Genomic DNA, 25640 nt, shown 5'->3' on the forward strand with positions numbered 1-25640 from the left:
GAGAGTGGCTCACTTATTAGACCGAAGAATAGTGAGACTTAGTTCGGCCGGCCTTGTGGTGGGAACGGGGGGGGGGGGGGTTGTCATAAAATGGACCCTTTGTCTCCCATCTTTTGACGCACAAGTGGACCTTTTTTTCACAAAAGGATCCTTCTGAAGGTCACGGAGATGGCAGCCGGGGCAACATCTTTAGGAGGCCGGGTCACTCTGCCCCAAAACAGATGGTGCAGCTGGAAAAGCGGCGTGGACGCCTCACACTGTACAATCCGTTTTCACACGATCTGCCACCTGGTTACTTCCCAGCATGCCGCAATGTGGGAGTTTTTTTTTTTTTTTTTTTTTTCTCTGCTCTTGATAACAGAAGCACTCCATCATTAACAATCATCCCATTGAGTTTTTAGTTGAAACTTATGACTAAAGCAGGGCTTCCCGAACTTAATTGCTAATACACAACAAACGGCCATAACATCGACATGCACGTATAAACGATTGATAAAGAACACAAAAGACTTTAATTCACTAAGGCCAACGTGAATCAAAAAGACCTTTGCCAAGAAAATGTGTGCCTGCTTGACAATCAATAAAACGGTTTACAGCCTCTTCATTCGGCGCGGCAATAAAAAGTGACCCGGTCCCAACCCGAAGGCTGCTTTAAAGTAAAGTTCCTGGGGTAAAGTTTTTCCAATATATTATCTCCACCTTTTCTGTGAAATAAACTGTACACAAAAGCTTACAAGCTGCTTGTCGTTATATTTTTTTTATGCAACCGGATACCATTAGCTTGATGCTGTGATGACAGTGATGGGCAATTATAGATGGCTTGAAAAAGCAAAATTATAGCGCGGAGAAAATTTGACATTCCGGCCCATTTCACAGAGCAACATGAAAGAGACGTAATGCTGCAGCAATGTGATTGCCGTAGTTGGGATGGAGTTGTTTGTCGAAATGGCTTCACCAAGTACAAACTCTGTATTACACACAACAAGCTCATTAAATGGCAGCCACTGGGTTGTTTCGAGAGCCCTGATGGCGGCCATTTTCCCAAATCATGCCACATCTTCCTGTGGGACTTTAGCTCGTTGCGTGACAATGGATAAATTCGGAAATTTCCCAAATTATTTGAATCAAGATAAACATTCGGCCCCCCGGTTAATCGAATAGAATTTTGCCTTTCCGCTTACACTTTTATGACAAGCAGAGCACGTCGACAAGGTCAAACAACAACTCCGAATTTTGCTCACACCAGTCGTTTCAAAATCTTATTACTATCGGTTAAAAATATCAGCGACCCATGCCGACACTTCTATAAAGAAAAGTATTAAAAAAAGGTGCGAAAAAAATGGTTTTGGTGAGAAATCGCTAATTAATTACAGCCCGTTTCGCACGGAGCTCCACCGAAGCGGGTTATTTTCACCACTGCGTGATTTCAACATAACCCAAGTGAGAAAATTCCATTTCACACTGTTACTGTTCTACGTCCGATACAATGTCGGAAGGTGAAGAATCGCTCGGTCAGCTTCGTCGCCTTGCTGAATACACAACAGCAAAACGGATAAAAAAAGATTTGGGGCTTCCCAGTTGGAAAAGTCTAAAACGTTTTTTTTTAACCAAAAGTGTTTTTTTTTTTACCAAAAGCTACCCAAAGACTTGATTGACCAACATCAACCCAACTCATAATTCTTCAATCAATTATTTTGCTTTTAAAAAAAAAAATCTAAATTAATGCTGAAACATGAGCTGGCTAAACAGCTAAATAGGCCAAATTAATTGAACTTAATTAACTTCCTTCTGCAAGCTTGACTCAACAAGTCAAGTTTATTTATATAGCCCTAAATCACAAACAAGTCTCAAAGGGCTTCACATATACAAAAAAATGACAATTATTCTCCAACCCCTGATCTTAAACTCCCAGTAGGGCAAGGAAAAACTAGCACCTCTGCTAATTGTAGCCAATTAGCGCTCCCCATTTTACCTCAGTGTTACCCAATAATCATTTCTTTTACTCGTCCATATATTTGATTGACAGCACCACTTCCAAGTCCAACTCCACAAAATGTGCACTCACTCTCTAGGCTAGTGAGTTTATTTACAAAAAGAAGGCATTACTGAAGGCTCCTTATCAGAAGCAGCCTTCATTAGAAACTGCAAACCTTCTCCCAAGTGGTATCGATCCAAGTGAAGTGCTCCTTTCTGCCCCCTCACCACTGATCCACCGCTGCAAGGAGGCTATTTGCCATCCTGTCTTTGTGGACATGCGCCACGGGACCTCCATTCAATGCGCAACCCTCATTTTCAGTGCTTAATAAGTTCGGACTGGTTCTTTCTTGTGCCGCTGAATGACGAGTGTGTGTGTGTGTCGGTTTCAAGTGGCTATGGAGGGACGTTGCGAGTGTGTGTGTGCCGGCTGATTTCCCTCGGTGAGCTCGGAGCCACCACCCTACCCCCGTCTCACGCTTGTTACCAAGCCACCTTAATCAGGAACATGAAAAGCATCTCCGCTGTTCCCGCCTCCTGGAACTCTCGCTCACCTGTCGACCCGATTCACCCCTTTCCCGCCGTTTCGGTAACATTCCCACCAGAGTCGAAAATTCCCGCCCCCCGGTTCAACGGGTTAATGTGGTTAATAAATTACACTTGATGACACACAAAGGAATGCGCTTTGATTTCAACTCGGGTTATTGCCTTGGAGATAGTTGCTCATGTCTGTTTGTCAAAGTGAAGTCACGGAGATCATCTACTTTTGTTGAGAAGGATTACCTTATCTCAGGCGGCGGCGGCGGCGGCGTCTCCAGCGTGCGATTAGCTGTCATTGTTTAACAATGCAATCCGTGGCGATAACAACCCGGCTTCTTAAATTCACTTTCTAAATGTTCTCAGAGTGGATGAATACAGCTTTGTTCGAATAAAAAAAAAAAAACGGCCATTTTAATTTGGAAATGGACATTGTAGTCGACCGCTAATCTCCACCGGCGATTTCAGGGTTAGATATTGGCTCCTCTCCGAAGCTCCACTCTGTGCTCAAATTAGCATTAGCGGTAGCCACAGTTTTGTTTTGACGACTTTAGACGAATACATGCTGTCTTTTTCCCCCTTCAGAAGAAAAAACGGCATTATCTGCGCTTTGCCCAATTTATTTGCTAACCAAAACAGCAGCATGTGGAAATGGCCTCTTGGCACGCTGACTTGTCCCGTTTCACTTGAATTTGACCTTGTATGAAATAAAATGTATATAAAACAGTTCCCCAATCCAGATAATGCGCAAAATCTAGCAGCTGAGCAGAGCATCCATATGCGTAGGATGTCCTTTGGACTTCAAAAGCCCTCTTGAAGCACGAGAGAGACAATTTCGTTGCATTTGCGTCAGCACGGCACAAAAATAAAACCTCAACTCTGAAACTCCGGCTAAAGCCTTGTAGCATCTACCCGGAGTTGTTGCTTCCTCTTTGATTTTATCAATTTTTTCACCTGCATATCTCACCTTCCTGTCTTTTGTTTGCTTTCCCACCTATGTCTTATCAAGCTCGTAAGCCCCGCCCCTCTCTGTCCAGTAGCCAATCAGCTGCTTTCCCTCTATTCAGTTTTATTGCCCTTTTTAACTTTGTTCTTCCCGGTTTGCTTCCTTATTGTTCAAACGTCAACTCAGACAGGTTTTGCAGATCAACTCGACTCCATGCAGTTTTTCAGTGTATTAAATTGAGTATGGATTTGTTTATTCCATTTGTTTAAATGCCAAAAAGCCTCATTTGTAAATCCAGGTATTGTATTGAAAAATGCCACTGCAAGGTTTCTGAAAATGTAATAAATGCATTCCCACGGCTAAAGCGCGCTAACAAGCAAGGATATCACATTTTAAAATGCCAGCCACGCTTTTGGATATATTCGATGTCTGTGTAAAAAAAGATTTATTATGACCTTGCTGAACACAAAAGTAAAACTATAAAAAAAAGAGTCACAAAATAGTAATGAAACAACGACACTTGTGCTAATCATAATAATCAAAATGCGGGGGAAAAAATTCTGTCAATATGAGGGTAAAGTTATTGCTTTTATTTCAACTTTATTCCTATAACTTTCATTTATTTAAGTTTAAATTTTTTCTCCTAGTATGCCATTATTCCCCAAAAAAATATGACCCATATATTCCGATTTTCTTCTCCTGAAATTACGATTTTCTCAAAATATTACTTTTATTCCCATTGATTTTAATTAATCGATTAATTTGCTCTAATTTGATTATTGATGACTTTTGACTAAACGTAGTTGGCTATATTAAATTAATTAAACCTTGTGTTGACAGGCTGTATCTTCTTTTTTGAAATTATTCCATACTTTGGACCTTCTGTCTTTTATCGACTGTTTCCTCCTGGCTGGCCGGCATCGTGCCAATTTATTTCTACACGCAGTGTTGCTTGTGTCCGCAGGAGCATTCTACTGTGTCCAAAAAAAAATAAAAAAATCATCCCAGCAAAGCTTTGAGCTTTGACACTTTGCTTCAACCTCAAGTTTTTCGATTCATCGTTTCAATCGATTAATCACCGTACACCTTTATCGCAACAATTCCAACAATTTCTCGCATGCATTTTTAAACTTCTCATCAAAATTGAAGGAAATTGCGAAGCAAATTAGAGCGGCTCATCTTTTTTCCATCTATTTAAAGTCTGCTGCTTTACAGGAAGCGGAAACGTTTAGCGTCTGTCGTTTTGACTTGAATACGATGTGACGCTTTGAATAACAGCCACTCTTTAGTGTGTCTTTAGTTTCCTCTTAGTGCAAGGACATTACTCTTCTCCCAAAACGCGTTTGGGGACTGACTACTCTGTCCACTTAGATTGAACTTAAGTGCTGATGAGCTGTTTCATATTCAAGCTTTCACTCTGGATAGCTGACAGCCACTCGTGTGCACAGCTCCCAGAGTCCTCGCGCTGGGTCTCCGTGAAAAAGTTAACGAGAATAACTGCTCATTATCAGTTGGGCCACGCTAGCCTCTGGTTCCCTGCAGCCTTCTACCTCTTAACCCTCGTCGCATCCAATCCAAGGCTCCTCCTTGCCAGCACTTTGTCTCCATGGTGATGTTGTGAATGAAAATTCAGGCCAAGAGTTTTTTTTTTTTTTTGTCTATCTGATGGGAGTTATTTAATTATAAGTGCTATTCACTTGAGTCAAACACTAAATGAAGTTGTGTGAATTATTAAATTTGGTTTTGGAAATACACAGATATAAATATATATTTTTAAAAAATGTAGAAAGTCGCATGTATTTATTTGAATGCTCATCACTAATTCAAAAAAAATATGTTATCTTTTTTTTTTTAATTATAATTTATTCATCTGTTTAAAAAAATGCCCCGTCCCTTTTGTGTCCTCACAGCAAGCAGCCTGGAGACGGTGGCGGGCATGTACGGCCAAACGTTGGAGATTCCGTGCAACAAAGGAGCCGTGAAAGCGGAAGATGTTCTGATCACAAAGTGGAAATATGTAAGTTGGCGGGGGGAGGTCAGCGGATTCAAAACTGTCTGACACCCCGGGTCCGACACCCATTTATCATGCCGGAGCCACGCCCAGTCTGAGTGCATTTGCGGTGCACCGAACCGTGCGTCTGTTCCTCAATGTGACAGTTGTGTGTGTGTGTTCCTCATGTCTTTGGCAACAAAACCTCTCCAGGATAAAGGGGACGGACGCGTAGGAGACCTGCTGGTCCGAACGAAAACCGAAAGCGTCTCCGTTTTCGCCACGGACGAATACAAGGACCGCATCAACATGGCCGCCAACTCCAGTTTGCTTCTGTCTGCCGCCAAACTGAGTGACCAGCGCACTTTTACCTGCATGGTGGTGCTCAGCTTAGATATCAACGAGTACCCGGTCAACGTGGTTGTCTACAGTGAGTCGCGTCAACACTGTTCAAGTTGTCAGTGTGAATTTCCAAATTGGAATATTTTGAAAACCACCCCCCTAATAGAAATCCAAAGAATCTCCCGTCTGTGTAACTTTTTTGGAGTGCATGCTGCACTTTTTGATACCACTCGGATCATCAATATATTTATAACGGTTTGTATTACAGAGGCACCCGCAGGAGTGGAGATTTCGGACAAGGCACCAGAGCTGGAGATCGGCAAACCTACCAAGGTGTTTTTTTTTTTTTCATTCCCTGCGTGACAAACGTTACTTATACCGACATTTTTTTTTTTTAAGAAACATCAAGGGAACCTCCCTCCCCTCTCTTGAGGCGTAGTGGTGACCATGTTACTACAGTAATGAGCCCTTTTGAAGTGGTGCTCATGAATTAGTAAGCAGCACAACCCACGCCGCTGCAATTAGAATTCCCACAGGACCAGAGAAACGTCTTTAGGCGTTTCATGGTCCATTGCGTGGAATATCCTCAAGTTATCAGGAGCGGGAGGGGGAGGGTTGGCTTTACTGATATTTGCTGAGTGACTTTCGAAGTGTTTTATTGAGGGATTTTGGTCATGTTGTTCCACAGCTGGCCACTTGTGTCGCAAAAGACGCCAACCCGGCAGCCAACGTCACATGGCTGAAGGACAACAAACCTCTGGTGGATGGCGGCAACGGTGCGTTCTTTGTTTACAAAAAGGATGCTATTGGTTTTCCCTCCCGTTAAGGTCCTTGAATGGTGTGAAATCTCAACGAGTCATCGATTGAGAATTGATCCCACATTAGCTGCACAAAAGTCAGCTATGTGGATCACTACACCGTTTTCCTCATTTGACGCTGTCGATTTTTGCTACTTGGTCCGAGGGCGGCGAGCTGATATCAAATTGGTGACCATTTTTGTTCATTATTCGGTCAATATTTCATCCTTGTGCTATCTGTTGATACCCAATGACTAAAATAAGCACACATGCTAACGTTAGCCTAGCTTGGACCTAGATTATTATACTGTTATTGTTGACTCATTTGTTTAATGCCGCGTGGAAAACTGACCGCCCCGGAGTCTGTTCGTCCTAGTCTGGAGTTCCTCGTGAAGTCTATTTGTAGCGTACATCAAAAGAGAAACGAGTCAACAGAATTTCCACATGGGGCTGAAGTTATAAATTTGTGATCGCGTCTTTGTGACGGCTCGTCGTTTGTTTATCGGCGCAGGCGTTTCCATCCGAGCCTCGGTGCAGGTTGACCCCGCGACCGGCCTGTCCAGCACCTCGTCCACGCTGGAGTACTCGGCGACCAAAGAGGACGCCGACGCGCAGTTCTCGTGCAGCGCTCGGCACCAAGTTGGCAAAGAGTTGACGTCACCCGAGCTCACTTTCACCATCACATGTGAGTTGACCGACTTTCTTCGTTTGGATGCAAAATTGCAAATGTTTCTTTGAGTTTCATCACCGCAGGACTATGAAATAATAATTTCGACTCGTGTTTACCTCCTTTGAATGAAAAGATGTTTTTTCTTCTTTCTTTTTCACGAACCAACAGTGTTATACGGGTTATCTGAAAAACTTGTGACTTTTTGGTCCTCTAGTGTTGCGGGGATGAGCCGGTAAAACAGGATTAATGCAAAAGCGCCATTAAATATTGAAGCTGCTTGCTCGCTGTGGCCTCCAAATAAGCGGGTGCACTTTCACACAAGGGAGGCTAACAGTCTGTCAAAGACTTTGCCTCACGTTTTGAAAAATATTTTTTGGGGCCAACTACTCCCATCCAAGTATGCTTTGTTTTGCTACCTTGCCACCTTTAGAGCGCCTCATTGTCACGGCTTACTGTTTCCTCCCAGACTCCACGGAGAACATCATCCTTCAAGTGATTGCCCCAGAACCTCTGCTGGAAGGCGACAACGTGACCCTCAAATGCGTAGCGGATGGCAACCCGGCGCCGACCAGCTTTAACTTCCACCTGAAGGTACCGCTGATGAGTCAAAGTCTCACACGGTGGTCGTTAATCAGCGGACCACCCCCGAGCTAATCAGCGGCTATTGTACGTGTGTGTTTGCAGGGCGATGTCATCCCGGTGAAAAATACAAATACATACACCCTCGCTCATGTCTCCCGTGACACCACCGGTGAATACCAATGCTCCCTAATTGACAACCCCGCCATGATGGCTTCCAAGGACGTCATAGTCAATTGTAAGACATCACGCCGTGTTTGTCTGAAAAATTACTGTCATTTTTCTCCTTTTTATTTTTTTATTTTTAGAGCCTTTTGCGTTGCTGTCGAGAGTGAAGCGCGTTTGCCCCGTACCGTTCAGATCTCTCGGTCTTCCTACTTTGTTGTGTCATTCTCCGCTAATAAGCCGCGGTGCAACAAGAGAAGTGGAGTTAATAATAGAAATATCTCCGAGCTTGTCAGAGACACGAGCCGTCGTTTCTCCATCCTTTCACGTCTTTGTCTCCCTCAGACCTAGACATCAATTTAAGCCCCACTGGGAACGTCATCAAGACAGCCGGGGAGGCCTTGGAGCTGTCTTTTCAGATCGACTCTTCGGGCAAATCAAAAGTCTCCTGGACCAAGGTATAAAAAAATAAAAAACAACTCGAGCTGTCGAAAGCGTCTGCCTCAAAGAATAGTTTACTCTTGAAATGAAAAATACTATTTTGTTCTAATCAGGACAATGTCAAGCTGGACAAAGAGCCCAAGTTTAACAAGCTGAAGTACTCCGATTCTGGCCTCTATGAGGGTGAGGTGGAGATGGGGGCACTCCGCAGGAAGGCTTCTTTCGACCTGGTTGTCGAAGGTACGGACTCAGATTGTATGTCGAAATGCCCATTTTCAATAAAGACTTATTCACGAGAAAATATCTAATTTGTCATACTTTAATTGTCATATCAGTCAGGCTGAGCTCAGCATGTCTCCTCGGTAGCTTCGCCTCAGGAAATCCATATTTTATTCAAACGGCAAGGAAACGTTGCTTTCGATTAGCACAAATTAGCATGCCCTCTCATTTTTTGCATACAAAAAGATGAAGGGGGGAAAGAAAAATGACCCTTTGTGATTTCTTTGCATTTCTGTGCCCAGCTGTCCAGGAGCTGTTGCCAGGCAACCAGCTGAGACTCCACAAAGTCCCTGACAGTTATAGAGTTAACACAAAAAAAAAAAAACTGGCAGGATTTGGCAAATGATGTCCTTTTGACTAATTAGTGGTCTTTGCCGAGTTTATTATCACTCTTTTGGGTTGAAACGGGAGTGAGAGGGTTGACGGTTTCAATCATCAAACAAAAAAAAAAAAAAAGAAGTGAACACTTCTGGCTATTGCTTTGAGCTCTGCACTTTATATTGGATGTGTGTGTGAATGAAAAAGGAACATCACAAGAACGTGGTGTTTGTTGCAGGCGCTCCAGTCATCAAACAGCTGTCCAAACACCGTAGTGAAGATGGTCAACATAAAGTCTTGATTTGTGAGGCCGAAGGCTCTCCAAAGCCATCTGTTTCCTGGAGCATCAATGGCACCTCGGTATGTACACACTCACACACACATATTGCCACAGCGGCGACGAGGGAAATCGTATTCGTTCCTTTTTCTCTGGAAACTATACAAGCAAAAGGAGTGTTGTGATCATAAATGTTTTTTTGTTGTTGTTTTTTTTTCTCCAAAAACAACACAGCAGTCAGCTGTGCCGCCAATTTGGGATGACAAAACCAATTAGTCGCATTGTCATCGTTAACAAGGTTACGCAAAGATCAATAGATCTCTTCCCCTATTTTGGATTTGGTAACTTCTAATAATGAAGAAAGGAATTGATTGTCGAGACATTTTTTACAATGACAAAATACGCTGATATATTTTTTTACTATTTTTTTTTGCAGTTTTAGAAGCAGTAAAGACATCTGGTGTTTCACTTGATGTATTTTAAGAAATCAAACGCATACTTGAGTTAAAAACATATCATTCGTACGAGACAGAAGAGCGTCATTGTCAATTTACTTTGACGCCTGCTGTCCATATCAAAATGTATTTTTTTTTATGTCTGACATATCAACGTTCACGCCACAAAATGAGATGGGGGAAAAAATGCTTTTACAATGTCAGTCTTTTTCAGGAAAACCAAGTCCATTCATATTTTTAAAACAGTTGTTGAAAGTATGAAACATCACCCATGACGTAATATCGCTTTTTTTTCCATAGAAAAAGTTGTTTTTTTGTATCAGTTAATAGTATCAGTTCATGTCATTTAATCTGAAGTTTACCATTTCAATTTGATTCATGGAAATTACATGACTTTTTCACGTAAAATGACGTTTGTCCTGAATGATTCTAACTTTATTTAATTACAAAACTTTCTTAAATCTACACCTTTATTCAATACGATTCTTCTCTAAGAGTATTAAGGACCTATCGGAGGGGCTCCTTTTACTCGTCAAATCCCTTTTTTATTTTCAATAACTGAGCATAAATGAGACGTGGCCTAAAGAAAGGAGCTGATTTTCCAAAAGCATCACCCCACCCTCCTATCTTCACTGGATGTTCCTGTTGAGCGCCATATCGCCTTTTGTTTGGGTTTTTTTCCCCCCTGCAGCTGTCACACCTGTGAACATATCCGATCCTGGCAATTCGAGGCAGGTGCACCCTTGGAACGCACAAACAAGCTTAATTTCTCCCAGGCACGATCACCTTGTTGACACAAAGTAAAAATCCCGCTTTTTTTTTTGTTTTTGTTTCTTCACTTAGTGTACCTGTGAGGCGAATGACAGGACAAAAGTGCCAACGCGGGCAGAGTGAATTACATCCGTGACCTCGAGGGGCTTTGGTCTGAAAATCTATTTGCGCGGGATCATTTTCATTGCTTTTAGTCCAAGCTGCACTCAAAGGGTGTTGCGTATTCTTTTGTGTGTTTTTTTTTTTTTTTTTTTTTTTTGGTGGGATCGGCTTCAGCGCTTGCAGGCATCCACTTGAACGAAAAACTGGTTGAACATTGCCTCCTAGTGGTGCTTAAAAGCACTCGCCATTTTGTCCCTGGTTACAAGAGTCAGTTCTCCTTTGTGCTTTAATTCATTATTATTACATTTATTGTTATTATAACAGGTGTCATAAAAAAAAGTAGCTTCTCTGAAAAGGCAATTTTTTTTTTCCCCACCACAGCATGATGAAAGTCCCTTCGTCAATGGCAAGGTCACTCACAAAATCACGGTGGTACCCACCGTCAACCTGACCGTCTCCTGTACCGTGTCCAACGAATTTGGCGAGGACACGCGGGACATCAATGTGTCGTCTCGTAAGTACGACGTACCCCGACCCGGTGGCGTCATCCGCTAAGCCGCCTTCATCGGCGCTTCCGCTCCACCGACTGTCCAATCCGCTCGCATGCTGACTCGACATGATGACACTTCTCATCATTCACTTTCATGAACTGCTTTATTTTTTCTTCACTGGTAAACAAAGATGTAACAATGTGGACAAAAGTATTGGGTCATTTCGCATTTACAAACAATGGAAGTAAATGTTCAGTAATGGTGGTTAATTACGAAGGCTTCTACCACCCTAATTAAGTGCTGACTTTTTTCAGGTATGTCAAAATACTTTTGTCCATCGTCACAACTAACTCGCATGCCAACCGTCTCATCCTAAACGATTGCCGTATCCTCTTTTCCCGCTGAGTCATGTCTGCGCGGGTGTGTGTTGGGATGCTGGGACTCCACTCGACTCGTCCTCTCTCCGATTCGAAACTCCTGCATGCAGACAGTAGACTAGAACGTAGCCTTAGACGTCATTTTTGCCTTGGTTGAACGATAATTTTCATTTCGTATCTGATTTCAGTATTTGAGGAGGTGAGAGTGGATAAACGAGGTAAGTCGTAGACGTCTTTTTTGCATGTGGTGGAAGCGGCCGGAGAGCAAATGTTGTATGAAAAGAATTCGATACGTGCGGAATACTGATACACTGAAGGAACCGGCGCCACCAGCATCCTGGCAAACATGACCCATTTTCCCGCTGGCTGAACAAATGACGTCATAAACAGGATCGCTGTCATTAACATTTACCCCAGCGAGTCATAATCACGTACAGTGGCAGTGTGTCCATCCAGCCAACGCGTTTAGGCTTCAACTTCCTGTTTGGGGTCAGGAAGGTCCGCACCGGCCGCGTGACCGTCAGCGGCGTGACGCCGGCGTTTGTTTTGTGTCACGCAGACCAATCGGACGACGCCGATCAAACCAAGTTGGTGGTCGGGGTGGTGGTTGGACTTCTCATCGCCGCCATGGTCATTGGGCTGGCTTACGGGATCTACCAGAAGAAATCCAAGTGAGTCGTAATTCCCACCACTATGGAATACGGATTTTGTCGTTACGAGGCTCGGGAATAATATCGGCTAGCATTTTTAGCCCGAATAACAGGCTGACCGTATCTTTGCGTGTGTACGGCTTTAAAAGCCGGTGAGCGCCGTGGGTGTCAGCTTAACCGAATGCGCCGTCCTCATTAGACAAGGCAGCTGGAAGACCGGCGAGAAGGAGAACGGCTCCTCCGAGGAAGAGAGAAAGCTGGAGGAGAAGGTGGAGGAGAACAGCCAAAAAGCCGAAGTGTAGAGAAACGCCCGAGCCGCCTGCCATCCGTTGGGAATGTGAAAGGTACGCAAAGTCGTCGCAACCCCGTGTCGATTCCGACTTACGTTGTCGTCCTTTGCAGTGAGAACATGGAACTTTGCACGTTTCTCCTCCTCACCTCATCTCTTGAGAAAAGAAGAAAAAAAAATGTGTACATTACAATGAAGACAGCTTGGATTTGATTTCAGGGAGAATTTGACTACAGATCCAATCCCACTCTGGAGGAAAAAAAAAAAAGCAGACAATTGGATACTGTATGTGATCTACATGCACTACTTGACACACACGCACGCATATACACAGTTGTAGCTCTGTCTTCTGTTAGCAGTCATGTTTGTTAGAAAGGAACTTTTTTGGGTTAGTTGCTGCAAGTGAAATCACTTCTAGACCAGTTTTGCCTTTGCTGTAAAGATGTGTGGAAAGCGTGTCTTGTTATGTCATCTGCTTTTTTTTTTTTTTTTTTTTTTAGGATGTATATACATCTGTTTATTCGTGGCGTAGAGAAAGGACTAAAGGGTTATTACTAATGTCGGTCTTGGCGAGGATGCGCCATTTATAATTTTTTTTTCCAAATGTACTGTGCAGTGGCGGCGGCCTCCACCGAGCGGGTTAATTGATCCCGGCGAGTGATGTCCACGTCACTTTCCCGAATCCCCCCGCTCGGGTCTTCATTTTTGAGTTTGAGTTGTCACTGCTGGATCTCAAAATGGGACGATTCCATTGTGAAGTACGAGTTTTATTTTGTCGTTGTTGCTGTTACTATTTATGTTGTGCAAGAAAATGAGCTTTTTTTTCCCAAGTTTTGAATTGTTGATGAAACCACGCTTGCAGACTTGAGACGTATCTTAGTTAATTTCTGATTTGAAAGCATCCAATTGGAAGAATGACCAAAGAAAGTGAACATTGCCATGCAAGTATTGTAAATATCTGTTTTGTTTTTTGTACTTTTGTTTAAAATAAAGTGTACATTTGGAAAACATGGCCACTGTTTTATTTTTTTATTTTTTTTATTGGGGGGGGTGTTATTGCTATTCAACAGCATTTTTAAAAAAAATAAGTTTCTTAAGTTAATACCGGTATGTTGGGGACCCCCTTACTTAGATCTTGTATACTGGCACAAAAGCACCAATGATTAGCCAGCTCCTTCAAATAAATAAACCCATTTTAACAATTAAACTTTGCTGACAATTTATGACTGTTTAAGCTTTTGTGGAGGTCTGAGCTCCGTGACGTCCTTTGTGGTACAGGAGCTACTATAAGTAGCTGGATTCAGATCAGCAATTAGTATAATTGGACATGAAGAAAGGCTATGGAAGTACATGATCATTATATAGAGTTGCTTGATCATTAAAATACGAATCTTTTACATGATCATCACCAGCGAAATTGCTGCTGATGTATAAAATAAATTACAAATCAAATGAATGAATAACAATACATCTGTTTTTAAAGCACTTTATTGGACACATAAGGACACTTTACAGTTCATACAAAGGCGAAATTGTTAATTGCAGTGTATTTGTGCGTTTGTGCGCATGCGTGTGCGTCACATTGTCATAATTCAACGATTTTATCTTTTTTTTATCCAGAGATGTACCTAATAAAGTGTCCAGTGAAGTCTTGCTCTTCATCCAATTTGAATCTCTGCTGCCACCTTGTGGTCAATAATAGACTTCACTGTTTGCACACGTCTGCAATTTTGTTAGGTTGTCGTGATTTCTTTAAGATTTTTTTTTCTTAAGGTATTGCGTTGGAAACAGTTAATCAAGTTGCAAGCTCATGAAGTAGACCTGTTTTTTGTAAATAAGAAAAATAGTCGAATACCAAACAATACTATTCTTAGTTGTGAGAAAATTATATATTGTATTCAAATTAAAGAGAACCTTCTGTTAATATATGGTGACTTCTATGATTAGTCACGCCACATGTCACATTTTTACAATATTCACTTATTTTTCCATATAATACAGTATTTCTTTCAGATGCAAATTTCTAATTGTAATAATTCAAGGGAAATTATAATACATAGTATTTCTGTCTGAACTCTAATAAAATACAAGCTATAGTATTGTAATGAATATAACAAAACACCTATAAAAAAATAAAAATGAGCTTTTTTTCCAATATAAATGGCTGCGTTAAGTTAATAAAACTTGTCTTTGTACATATGTCTGCTGAAGTGTAGCCACAAGTAAAAAAAAAAAAAAAAATCCAATGAAGTTACGCATAAGGCGCTGTGGAAGAGTTTCTCTGTCCTCTTTGGCCAGTTACATTTTCTTCGTCATTGGTGCATCCGGGTACTTTGGGTTTTTGATTGACAGTTGCCATGGCAACAAGCGAGCGCATCGCCATTTTGTCAGGAGGTTTTTTTTTTCTCCCCCCCCCCCCTTCCAGCTTCAGTCTTTTTCAAATGTTTCTCCCTTCCCGCCGGAATAATGCTGTCAGTGGATATACATTTGACGTTTTCGGATAACGAGATGCGTCTAATGGATCGAGTGAAGAAAATCAAGAGGCCGACGTTTTAACGCGGTAGAAATAATTAGGCGGCGCCGCCACGAAAGTCGGCTTGTCCGCGTCTGTGGTCCACCGGGCCGGTTCACTGCGCAGGTTTGGACCGCGCGCCATTTTGTGAAAATTGACACAAAATTCCAAAGCGGAATTACCGGAGGACGCGGTGTCCGTTTGGGCTTTCAAACACGCCGAATCCACCGTCGCCGTCGCGCCGCTCGAGGAGGTCGACGCGAATTTGACAAAAGACTGCGTAAAAATCGCTTTGACGTAGCATTTATTTAGCGGCGGGGGCTAACGATTGTTAGCTCGAGGCTAGCCCGGGACAGGTCGCTAACGTTAGCCGCGTTCATTTTGTCAACTAGCACTAGCCCGATTCGCTAAAGCTTAGCCACTAACTTATGCGTGCTAGTCAACGCTAGCATGTTGCTAGTCATCAGCTGATGGTAACGTTCCTCCCGATCGTCGATCCCCCGTCCAAAATGGAGTGTTTATTAGAGCTGCCTGGCAAATAATTGTCATATTTGCCCGTCGGAAGACGGACGCCGGATTGGATTTAACGTGATCATTCCTCGCTAACCGTGCAAAGGGAGGGGAGAATCTCAAGCTGGATAAGTTCCCTCATCATACAGGTTATTGGACTTTAAATGAAGATCGTGCCATCAGAGGTGAGCGGCTACTACATTTATTTGGTTTTTCTTTTAAACGGGATGCAGCCTTGTGCTTCGTGCCGATTGTTTTGTACGTATAAATCAAAATCGATGATGGATCTGTGAACGGTAGCTCAACCGCGGTACATGGCGGGGCTAGCTAACCCATTAGTGGGGCTGAAAGTCGAAGTGTTAAATGAGGACTATTTTCCATTTCGAAGGCGTTCTAAAAAAAGGGGGGGCGGCTGTGTGTGGAGAGTCATGCTGGTACCGCTAACATTAACCCTGCGGTATTACAGTGTCATTGTGCGATCGGGCTTTTTATAACACACACGCACGTCTTTATTTCAAACCTGGATTGGTTGAATTAGATACATATGTGTGTGAGAGCTCGTCTAGCCTTCATGTTGCTAATGCCCGAGAGCTAATTCAACGAAGCCCTTGGCTAATGGTTAACGTTGACTTGTTGACGAACCAGCTGAGTGGGCCCCAACAACCCGCTGGCTCAATTGAGCACAGCGTCACTAGCTAAAGCCTTCCTTTCCACCACCGATGGATGGATGGATGGATGGATCGCATCGGATCGCTAGACGAAACCCATCGGAAGGACGATATGCGTTTACGGGGGACCAGAATAGCACTGAATATGCGTTCTAATAATTTCCAGCCATGACGAAATTCGCCCCTTCGTCTGTAAGTACACCGCTACCCACAGCCGCGGTCGTTATTACATATATAGATGGATATTTGCGGGCTGGTTTAAGATTTTGGAATGCAGTCTGATGGGGGGCCTATTATAGAGGTCACTAATATGATATCATGATTTTTTTGTATTTTATATATATATATATATATATATATATATATATATATATATATATATATATATATATATATATATATATATATATATAGTGCACCTTCAAGGCCTCTGTGGATTGTTGAGACAGAAAAGGAACTGTTCAAATGCAGCCAGTCCTGAACAGATGTATCAAGATAATTTCCACCCAAAAAATGAAGCAGTGTGCTACTAATTTTTTGAGGGATTGTGGTGTTAAAACCAAACAATCTGTGTGATTGTAACTACAGTCCATACAGACAAGAAAATCTACTCTGCAGACTTTTATATCTCCAAAGTAGACTTTTTAAAGTTTGAACTCAACTCGCTGGACATCCTACAACCCATAGACAGACTTAAACCAACTAAAACTAGTAGAGGACGTCTCATTAATAAAAAAAAAAAAAACTAGTGATAATAATGTGCTTTTATTCCTTGTAGTTGGTTGTCTGCTGGACTCTCCTGCCAGGATGATATGACATTTTTGCACAAGATGCATCCAGGTTAGCGGTTGTTGTGTGTTTACATCTCTCTCTATATCCTCTTCTACTAAATGGGAAGCGGTGAAGTTAAGTTCCTCCCTGTCGCGGTGCTCTTCTCCAAATTTGCATCACGCTGTTATGTGGGACAAAGATGCAGCGCAGTTGAACTTTTCAGTGCTTTAGGTGATTACCTGGAGTGGTTTTTTTAAAGCTAGCAAATGAAAGCTAACATGTCGAAGAATTGCAAAGAAATGTTCCGGGGCGTTCTATTTCAACCAGGTCGTCATGTATGTATTTATAAGTGGAGCAGAAGGCATCTTGTGTTACACCTTGTGTGCGCCTTTAAATACAGCCTTTGCCTGCGCGCTCTCGTCTTGCCGTCCGTCGCCTGCCTGCCTGCCTGCCTGCCTTTATTGCTTGTCGCTGGCCGTGTATTTTGAGGCGCTCCCCGGGCTGGCTCAGCTTCCCAACGCTCTCGTCGCGAGTGTAGCTTTTGGGGCTGTGCGGCGATTTTGCCGTCAGCCTCTCGTGTCGAAAGCGGCGTCTAAGTATGCCAAAGTTCAATTTGATTTCTTGTTTATTTCTTGTTTTCTCATTGGAAAATGGGAGCCGCTCTGCCCTGGCAACAAAAGTAGGCTATTTGCATACCGCCTTGTGATTGGCCTGTGCGTTGATGGGCTTGCCAAATCACGCTGTATCTCTGTGGTGATAGGCTATGCTAATTAGGTGCTGTTGCTGGGATTCTGAATAGTGGTTACTGTGTAGCGCTGCTGAATTGTGTTGTGTGCTGAGAGATGCTGATAGCTCAACGTGCTATTTCATATTTTTTTCCCCCCATTCCTTCTGCCTTAAAATGAAGGATGATTCACTGTACAGTACGCCGGGCCTTTCTTTTCACCCCTTTTTACTCTGCAGCCTGCTCATGCGCTGCCCTTTTTTCTCCTTGCATCTTACTCATGGCAACCAATAGGATTTATTTCACTCGTTCAATTTTATGCTTTAAAAGCAACGTGTTAATATTGCCGCATATATTACATTTTGCTGCTATCGTCCTCCCATTTTATCAGCAAATTTGCCAGTTGGGCTGTATCATACCGATCATTTCAATACACGTGTAAATATTGCATACGTTTCAATTTTGCACGTTTTTCCCCTCTTTTAATAGCACACATGCAGATCTATGCTTACCTGTCGGAAAAGCAAATGAGTAGGTGATCTATGAATACAGGGCACATTGTCCTGTATGTGGTGTGTGAAAAGTAAATACTACCTCTATGCATTGTAATGACACATTGTCATGATTCGTCTCTTTGTTTTGATGGTATACCTCGCCGGCGCGGCGACTCAAGGCAAGGTGCTAATGTCTTGCAGGAGGAGAGACTTCAGCATGCAAACCTTCGTCTGTCCGGCTTGCGCCCTCTTTTTCTTTACACACTGCTGGTCTTCAGATGGCTGCTCCAATGCCCCATACGCACCAGCAGTACAGTGAGCGCCACCAGCCAAGCACTGACCAATCTGTTACGGTCTTACCGTACAGCGACCAGACGACACAGCTCACTGCCAATCAGGTACAGGGACACATCCCAAGTAGCTCCAAAGCGCCGCGTAATAACCGTGGCGCTTGAATTGTCCACCAAAGGACAAACATGTCATTTATGATCTGTTATGTAACATTTTTTGATACTTCAGAGGCACATGCCCCAGTGCTTTCGTGACCCAACTTCAGCTCCCCTGAGGAAGCTCTCCATTGACCTTATCAAAACATACAAACACATCAATGAGGTCAGTCGGAGCATTCGGAAGCAATGACATGAATCCCAAATTGTTGTTTTTTTTTTTTACCCCCTCCCCTAAACTTTGTTTTTCTTCCTCCCTTCAGGTGTATTATGCAAAAAAGAAGCGGCGGCACCAACAGGGTCAGGGCGAAGACTCCAGTCACAAAAAAGAAAGGAAGGTCTTCAATGATGGCTATGACGATGATAACTATGACTACATCGTCAAGAATGGGGAGAAGTGGATGGACCGATATGAGATTGATTCCTTGATAGGAAAAGGATCATTTGGACAGGTGGGTACTGCTGCGACGTGTTTGTTAGCTAAGCGTAAATCATCAATATTTTAACTGTCGTCATTTAATTCAAACTTTGAACGTCTAACTTTTTTTAGGTTGTGAAAGCATACGACCGAGCGGAGCAGGAATGGGTTGCAATTAAGATCATCAAGAACAAGAAAGCTTTCCTCAATCAAGCCCAGATTGAAGTGCGCCTCCTAGAGCTTATGAATAAACATGACACCGAGATGAAATACTACATAGGTAAATAAACACTCGCTTCCAATCCGGTCAGTCACGCACTCGAAATTCTTGTAACGCCCGGACGCAACCGTCTCTTTCCCACAGTTCACCTGAAGCGGCACTTCATGTTTCGGAACCACCTCTGCCTCGTGTTTGAGATGCTTTCATATAACCTGTACGACCTGCTCCGAAATACCAACTTCCGCGGCGTCTCGCTCAACCTCACCCGGAAGTTCGCTCAGCAGCTATGCACGGCGCTGCTGTTCCTGGCCACGCCCGAGCTCAGCATCATCCACTGTGACCTGAAGCCCGAGAACATCCTGCTCTGCAACCCGAAGAGGAGTGCCATCAAAATAGTGGACTTTGGCAGCTCGTGCCAGCTGGGACAACGGGTACCTAATGCTCTTTGTCAAGACCGCGTGCAGGATTCCAAATGTATACAAAGTGCTAATTGTTTTTCTTTGTCCGTGCAGATATACCAGTATATCCAAAGTCGCTTCTACCGCTCCCCAGAGGTGCTTCTGGGAATGCCCTACGACCTGGCCATTGACATGTGGTCCTTGGGTTGCATCTTGGTGGAGATGCATACAGGAGAGCCTCTCTTCAGTGGAGCCAATGAGGTACATGGAAGACCATTATCCAACAGATCATGTCCACGGCCATTGTTTTGTTACGTGGGTCAATATCGCCATACCTGCACACCTTTTGTCATGGTGAAAATGTGGTGGGACATTTAAATATTAAAGTCTCATTTTATGGGCAGTAGTCACAGGCAGATGCGGAAGTCTCTTCCTTTGTGACTCTTTTTAATTGGATGTACGTGATTTTTTGACAATTTGTTTGATAACCACTCGCAATTTACATGTGCAAGTTGTCCAGGCCTGTCTTGAAATGTGTTGAACCTGATTTGTGATGACTTTCTCAGGTGGACCAGATGAACAAAATAGTGGAGGTTCTCGGCATCCCACCTAATCACATAATGGACCTAGCCCCAAAAGCCAGGAAGTTCTTTGAGAAGCTTTCAGATGGTACATGGAGTGTTAAAAAGACCAAAGATGGCAAAAGGGTAAGCGGTGATCTTTACGCAATTTCTGAATCCACCAAATAAAATGGAAAAAGATAGGTAATTGTATTTTGTTTTTCTTTTCATGGCAGTATAAACCTCCAGCTTCGCGGAAGCTCCACTCCATCCTGGGCGTGGAGACCGGGGGTCCGGGTGGGCGGCGGGCAGGCGAGTCTGGCCACGCTGTCGCCGACTACTTGAAGTTCAAGGACCTGATCCTGCGGATGCTGGACTATGACCCCAAGAGCCGCATCCAGCCCTACTATGCCCTGCAGCACAGCTTCTTCAAGAAGACGGCGGATGAGGGGACCAATACGAGCAGCAGCGTGTCGACCAGCCCCGCCTTGGAGCAGTCCCAGTCTTCGGGGACCACCTCCAGCACCTCCTCCAGTTCAGGTACATGACTCTTGAGAAAATGGAAGAGCATTTGTTTAGGCGGTACTGCTGTAACACTTTTGATGGCTTCTTTAGGAGGCTCCTCTGGAACAAGCACCAGTGGCAGAGCGAGATCAGACCCCACCCATCACCACTTACACAGTGGAGGACATTTTGGCACTGCCATGCCAGCCATCGATGGAGACAGCCTCTGCCCACAGGTCATACTACATTCTACTACATTCCGATATTGATTGGATTTGAGTAAGGGTTCAGCGCCAGTCAATTGGATATATTTAACTCTTAAGCCGACGTAGCACTTATTTTTTGGAACCGGAGCATCACATGACGCGATCAATCTTTGTCAGCAGGCTCGACAGCCTTACCCGCCTCCGCTGGTGTGGGGAGGCGGCGTCGTACCGGAGTCAGTCACCGGCGAGACCCACCCAGTCCAGGAGACCACCTTCCACGTCCCCCCCCAGCACCCGAAGGCCCTGCATCCCCACTCGCACGCTCATCACCACCACCACGGGCCCATGATGGCCACGCGGCCGCGCCCGCGCCACTACACCTCCCCGACGCACAGCTCGTCGACCCAGGACTCCATGGAGGTGGTCCACGGCCATCTGTCCATGACCTCCCTGTCTTCCTCTGCCTCCTCTTCCTCGACATCTTCCTCTTCCACCGGGAACCACGGCAACCAGGCCTACCAGCTCCGCCATTTGCCCGCCGGAGCGCTCGACTTTGGTCAGAACGGCGGGCTGAGCATGGGGCTAGGTGCCTTCTCGAACCCACGGCAGGAGACCGGCATGGCTGCGCACCCTGCTTTCTCCATGGGCACGAACACGGGGCCTGGCCACTACCTAGCCGAGGGCCACCTGAGCATGAGGCAGGGCATGGACCGGGAGGAGTCTCCAATGACTGGAGTGTGTGTGCAGCAGAGTTCCATGGCCAGCTCGTGACTGCGCTGACATTTTTGGCTGTGTGTTCCCCCCTGTGCGTCATTTTTAAGGTGGTGTTTTTTACTACAAGGTGTGTTGAGAATCAAAGCTGCTCACGTCAGAAGGGAGATATCACTGAACCGCTACTACAGAGAAAAAAAGCAAAACAAACAACAAACCCTTTGTTAAGAAGAAGAAGAAGTATATATGTAATTGTCATCCGATTTTTCTTTTGCGACCATTAGGCACAAAGTAATACTGCGGAATAACCATAGTGAGATTGAGACATCCATTTGACCATTTCACCACCGTACGGTATTTTGCGGCAAGGAGGAGCATTTCACGCAAAGTTTAGGCCGCCAAATGCTTGCCTGACATTACTGTTCCACTGGTTTGTCATTATTTCGCCCCCCACCCCACCCCCCCTCAAGCAAAATGTCACACAAAGAAGCTGCTTGTAAATCCCGTAGCTTGACGAGGAGGGCGAGTGTTTTTTGCGGTGATCTTTCTTGTCGGTGGCTAAGTCGGTGTTGTGTAACTCGACATGACAGCGGAGTTCCCTATAAGCGTGTGCTGGCCAGGCGCGGGCGGATACGGGCGGATCCAGATGCCGAGCGGGTCGGCAATGGGGGAGGCGCCCGCTCCTCGCGCCAAGACGCCCCGAGCTCCCACCCCCCACGAAAAGCGGCGGCGCGAGCTGCGACGTCACGAGCGCAGCGGAAGGAATACAGTCGGTGGCTGGTTCGAGATAAACCCTTGGCCTTATGACTCATGGACTTGGACTGGGGATGGAGCTGGACATTATCATTTTGAATTAAGATGGCTTTTCTCTATTTTTCTCTCTAGACAGCCCTTAATTCTTGAAAACATTTTAGAAGAAAAAAAAAGGTAAATAAGAATGGTAATTTGAGGCCTTTATCGACAAAGATTTCTTCTTCAGCAGGGCCCCACATAACAGGGTCTTATTGTACACAACAACCTCCTAAACATGACTTCCTTAAAAAAAAATCTTAGTCACCGGTTAAGGCTTTTTTCAGTGGAAAGAACTTATCCCAGAGTCGCCCTTTATTTTTTTGTTTTTTTTGTTTGTTTTTTTTTGTTTTGTTTTTGCATGTAGTTCCTCATCAGAACCACCTGCACAAGTCTCTCCATCCCCCCCCCCCAAAAAAAACATGGAAACTGAAGAAAAAAAAAACAAGAGTTAAGTGACTGCCTTTTTTCGTCCTCAAATTATGCTGTGAATTTTACACAAATTTATTTTCCCTTTGGATATGTTTTTATACCAAAGCAGTTGTTTTATAGCATAATAGGTGTCTGTAACCAATAATGTAGCAGTTCACCACGCGTTGACATCTTATCGGGACGTCAACACAAACAGCTCCTATATATGTATATTTATATATATATATGTATATATATATATATATATATACACATATATATATGTGTGTATATATATATATGGGCTGCTCGATTATGGATAAAATCATAATCACAATTATTTGTTTAATATTAAAATTACGATTATTTACATGACTGTTTTTTAAATTGGAACAGCGTTTATTGAACATGTTTGTAACAGTATTTATTGAACATGTTTTAAAAGAAGAACACACTCTCCTCCTGTTCGAATATGGCCTGGATCCACACCCACGGGGGCGTAGCAGTTGCATACGCGTCCCGGAAACCCCAAATAATAATTTTCAATTATATGAATTTTGAAATCGTCTGAAGCCTCAAGCGTAATCATGATTAAAATTTGATTAATTGAGCAGCCATATATATATATATATATATATATATATATATATATATAAATACACATTAGCAAAACTGGAGAGCGTTGTTCAGGCTATTATTGTGTACACTTTGACCACATTTGTTTGCCACCTTTTACCAAAACCTGTTTCCATAATTGGTAGATTATTTTGGGAGTCTTTTAAAGATTAAAAAAAAAAAGTTGCTATGTTTATAGAATCTGGTAGTTACTCTGCAGGCTCCGGAGTAGCGAGATAGCTGATGGTGGTTTAAGAAAATTCTACAAAGAAAAAAAAAAAAAAAAGAGACTAATGCGTTCTATTTCTGTTTTTCTTCTTTTTTTTTTTTTTCTTTTTCCCCATTTTGATTTTTTTTTTTTTGCCCCATCCTACATACTATTTCAAAGGGTTTTTGCTGCCTTTCATACATTTGGTCAACTTGGCTTGGATAATTGTGTTGAGTGGTCTAATGTTGTAGTTGGTAAAGGGCACATCCCCTTGATTGTTGTCTTGTTCAAAGGGACGCCCGCCATCTCATGTTTTTGCCTGGGCAGACACGCATGTCCTCCAAACATTGTTTTGTTTTTCTTTCACTTTTTTTTCCTTTTACATCAGGGATTTTGAAGTGCTTTCTTTCTTCCTTTTTCTTTTTCCCCTTTCTTCCGTTTGCTCATTTTGACCAGCTTTGAAATTAGAGAGGAGACAACCTGCCCACGGCCACCCGTCCAAACGGACGACAGGCCGCTCACACGTATACGCTCAAACAAAAACATACATACGTCATACCGTTGTGACATTTTCGAAGGAAAAAAAACAAAACCCATATGCCAAATCACGCTCCCATTAAACACCAAATATAAAGCTACCTATATTGAGACTGGGGGGGAGGTCTATCTGGATGTCAAGGTTAATTGCAAATTTGCAATCATTTTTGTTCACACCCTCGCCGAATTTGAGATCTTTCGACACGTCGGTCGGCCGTTTTGATCGCTGCCGGCGCTCGTACTGGTACTAAACATTCCAAAAATAAAGAGTGAAAAAGACAAAAAAATTGACTGCAGTGACTCGTAAGTGTGCGCCTATATTTCCGATCATGCTGATTGACCTCTTATTTAGAGCAGTTGTCATGAAATGCAGCCCCTTTTTAATAGTTGAAATAGAATTTATGTATATATTTATATTTTTTTAATAAAGGAAGTATAGAACTCACTACCTTGCTCCTGCTGGTATGTTGATTATGTTTGTCAAATTGGGTGACCATTCATTGGGGCAGGAACTCCTGTTTTTTCTTAGTGGCAAAAACTTGACTGCATCAGGACAACACTATGAGGTAGGGTTTGAATCAAACAGGGAACGCTAGATCTTCAAACCTTAATAATTTTCACAGGGTATATTGTAAGTGCATGTACATCACAAACCTTACTTTTTGGTTCTATGAGAAGCACATGGTTGGTGAGTTTAAAAAAAGAAATATATATATACATATATATGTATATATATATTTTCAAAAATGAGATAAGGTTCTATCTTTCAAATGCCTGTTCCGTTTGTGGGTTGGACACAAACATTCTTGTTGACATATCTGAACACCCAGCAGAAGTGGAAATCCTCTTTATTTAATTTGGATTGATCCTTGTTTTCTCCATTTTATACTTCACTTTTTTTTCCACTCTTCTCTTTTTTTTTGTACATGCAACATGCACTATAGAATTGAACAGCATGGGGGAAAAGGATAAGTCCATGTATCCACAGATTGTAAGATCTAGTCAAGACTTTGCTGTGTTTATGACAATGCCCTTTGTATTATATTAAGACAGTCTTATGTATGATATATAAAAAGAAGTTAATTGAAATGCTCCGTGTCTCTTCTTTGATTCTTATTCACAAAGCTGTCTCATTTACAACATACTGTAAAAATCCGAAGTTTGCCATTGAAGCGATTTTATTGTCATGCAAACCCGCGATTTGTTGTAATTGTTCATATACATGTTCGGCATACGTCAAATTTTGGTTTTGCGAATTCCACATCAATTTCATCAAACAAGAATGTACGGTAATCGACGGCTTGGCTCGTTGGTCTAGGGGTATGATTCTCGCTTCGGGTGCGAGAGGTCCCGGGTTCAAATCCCGGACGAGCCCATTTCAGATTTTGCACGTACGTTACATCCGTTTCAAAGTTAATGCCGAATCCTATGTGTAAAAGGAGGTTTTAGCTTTAATGAAAAAAAAAAAATCACTTCCGTAAATCGCTT

The 25640-nt window shown here is 43.1% G+C and overlaps 2 protein-coding genes and 1 non-coding gene across 5 annotated transcripts in view; all 3 read left to right on the plus strand.

The window, feature by feature from the left end:
* The window catches only part of LOC148395640 (CD166 antigen homolog A-like), a 30871-nt gene extending 17409 nt beyond the window's left edge, over positions 1-13462 (plus strand). The window contains exons 2-16 of one of the 2 annotated variants that reach the window (XM_088381376.1): positions 5368-5474; positions 5661-5877; positions 6058-6122; positions 6478-6565; positions 7098-7271; positions 7723-7847; positions 7941-8073; positions 8346-8458; positions 8555-8681; positions 9277-9398; positions 11025-11157; positions 11700-11729; positions 12071-12182; positions 12361-12505; positions 12564-13462. In XM_088381376.1, coding sequence (XP_088237502.1) covers positions 5368-5474; positions 5661-5877; positions 6058-6122; positions 6478-6565; positions 7098-7271; positions 7723-7847; positions 7941-8073; positions 8346-8458; positions 8555-8681; positions 9277-9398; positions 11025-11157; positions 11700-11729; positions 12071-12182; positions 12361-12463 — 1649 coding nt within the window. In that variant the 3' untranslated portion in view covers positions 12464-12505; positions 12564-13462. The remainder of the gene's footprint in view (positions 1-5367; positions 5475-5660; positions 5878-6057; positions 6123-6477; positions 6566-7097; positions 7272-7722; positions 7848-7940; positions 8074-8345; positions 8459-8554; positions 8682-9276; positions 9399-11024; positions 11158-11699; positions 11730-12070; positions 12183-12360; positions 12506-12563) is intronic. The other variant, XM_088381378.1, reaches the window with a different exon arrangement.
* A 1391-nt stretch (positions 13463-14853) lies between these two features.
* dyrk1ab (dual-specificity tyrosine-(Y)-phosphorylation regulated kinase 1A, b) lies at positions 14854-25241 on the plus strand. Of its 2 annotated transcripts, XM_088381136.1 has the most exons (12): positions 14854-15657; positions 16919-16980; positions 18331-18527; positions 18649-18741; positions 18839-19027; positions 19126-19273; positions 19358-19644; positions 19726-19872; positions 20178-20318; positions 20408-20711; positions 20787-20911; positions 21062-25241. In XM_088381136.1, exons 2-12 carry the CDS (start codon positions 16953-16955, stop codon positions 21650-21652), a joined length of 2250 nt encoding a protein of 749 aa, XP_088237262.1. In that variant the 5' UTR covers positions 14854-15657; positions 16919-16952; the 3' UTR covers positions 21653-25241. The 2 variants fall into 2 exon arrangements, with proteins under 2 accessions (XP_088237262.1, XP_088237263.1); XM_088381137.1 differs by lacking the exon at positions 16919-16980.
* A 214-nt stretch (positions 25242-25455) lies between these two features.
* Positions 25456-25527, plus strand: trnap-cgg (transfer RNA proline (anticodon CGG)). Its single transcript has one exon. It is a non-coding gene; the product is annotated as a tRNA-Pro (tRNA).
* Positions 25528-25640: the final 113 nt, after the last annotated feature.

The sequence above is a fragment of the Syngnathus floridae genome, chromosome 7 (assembly GCF_059516105.1).
Source record: "Syngnathus floridae isolate MCC-2025c chromosome 7, RoL_Sflo_1.0, whole genome shotgun sequence".
In the NCBI taxonomy this organism is placed as follows: domain Eukaryota; kingdom Metazoa; phylum Chordata; class Actinopteri; order Syngnathiformes; family Syngnathidae; genus Syngnathus; species Syngnathus floridae.

Excerpts from the sequence above, each read along its gene's own strand:
- dyrk1ab (XM_088381136.1), top strand. The coding sequence starts at position 16,953 with ATGACATTTTTGCACAAGATGCATCCAG. Across the intron at positions 18,742-18,838 it reads CATACAAACACATCAATGAG|GTGTATTATGCAAAAAAGAA; the intron begins GTCAGTCGGAGC and ends TCCTCCCTTCAG. Across the intron at positions 20,912-21,061 it reads GAGACAGCCTCTGCCCACAG|GCTCGACAGCCTTACCCGCC; the intron begins GTCATACTACAT and ends CTTTGTCAGCAG.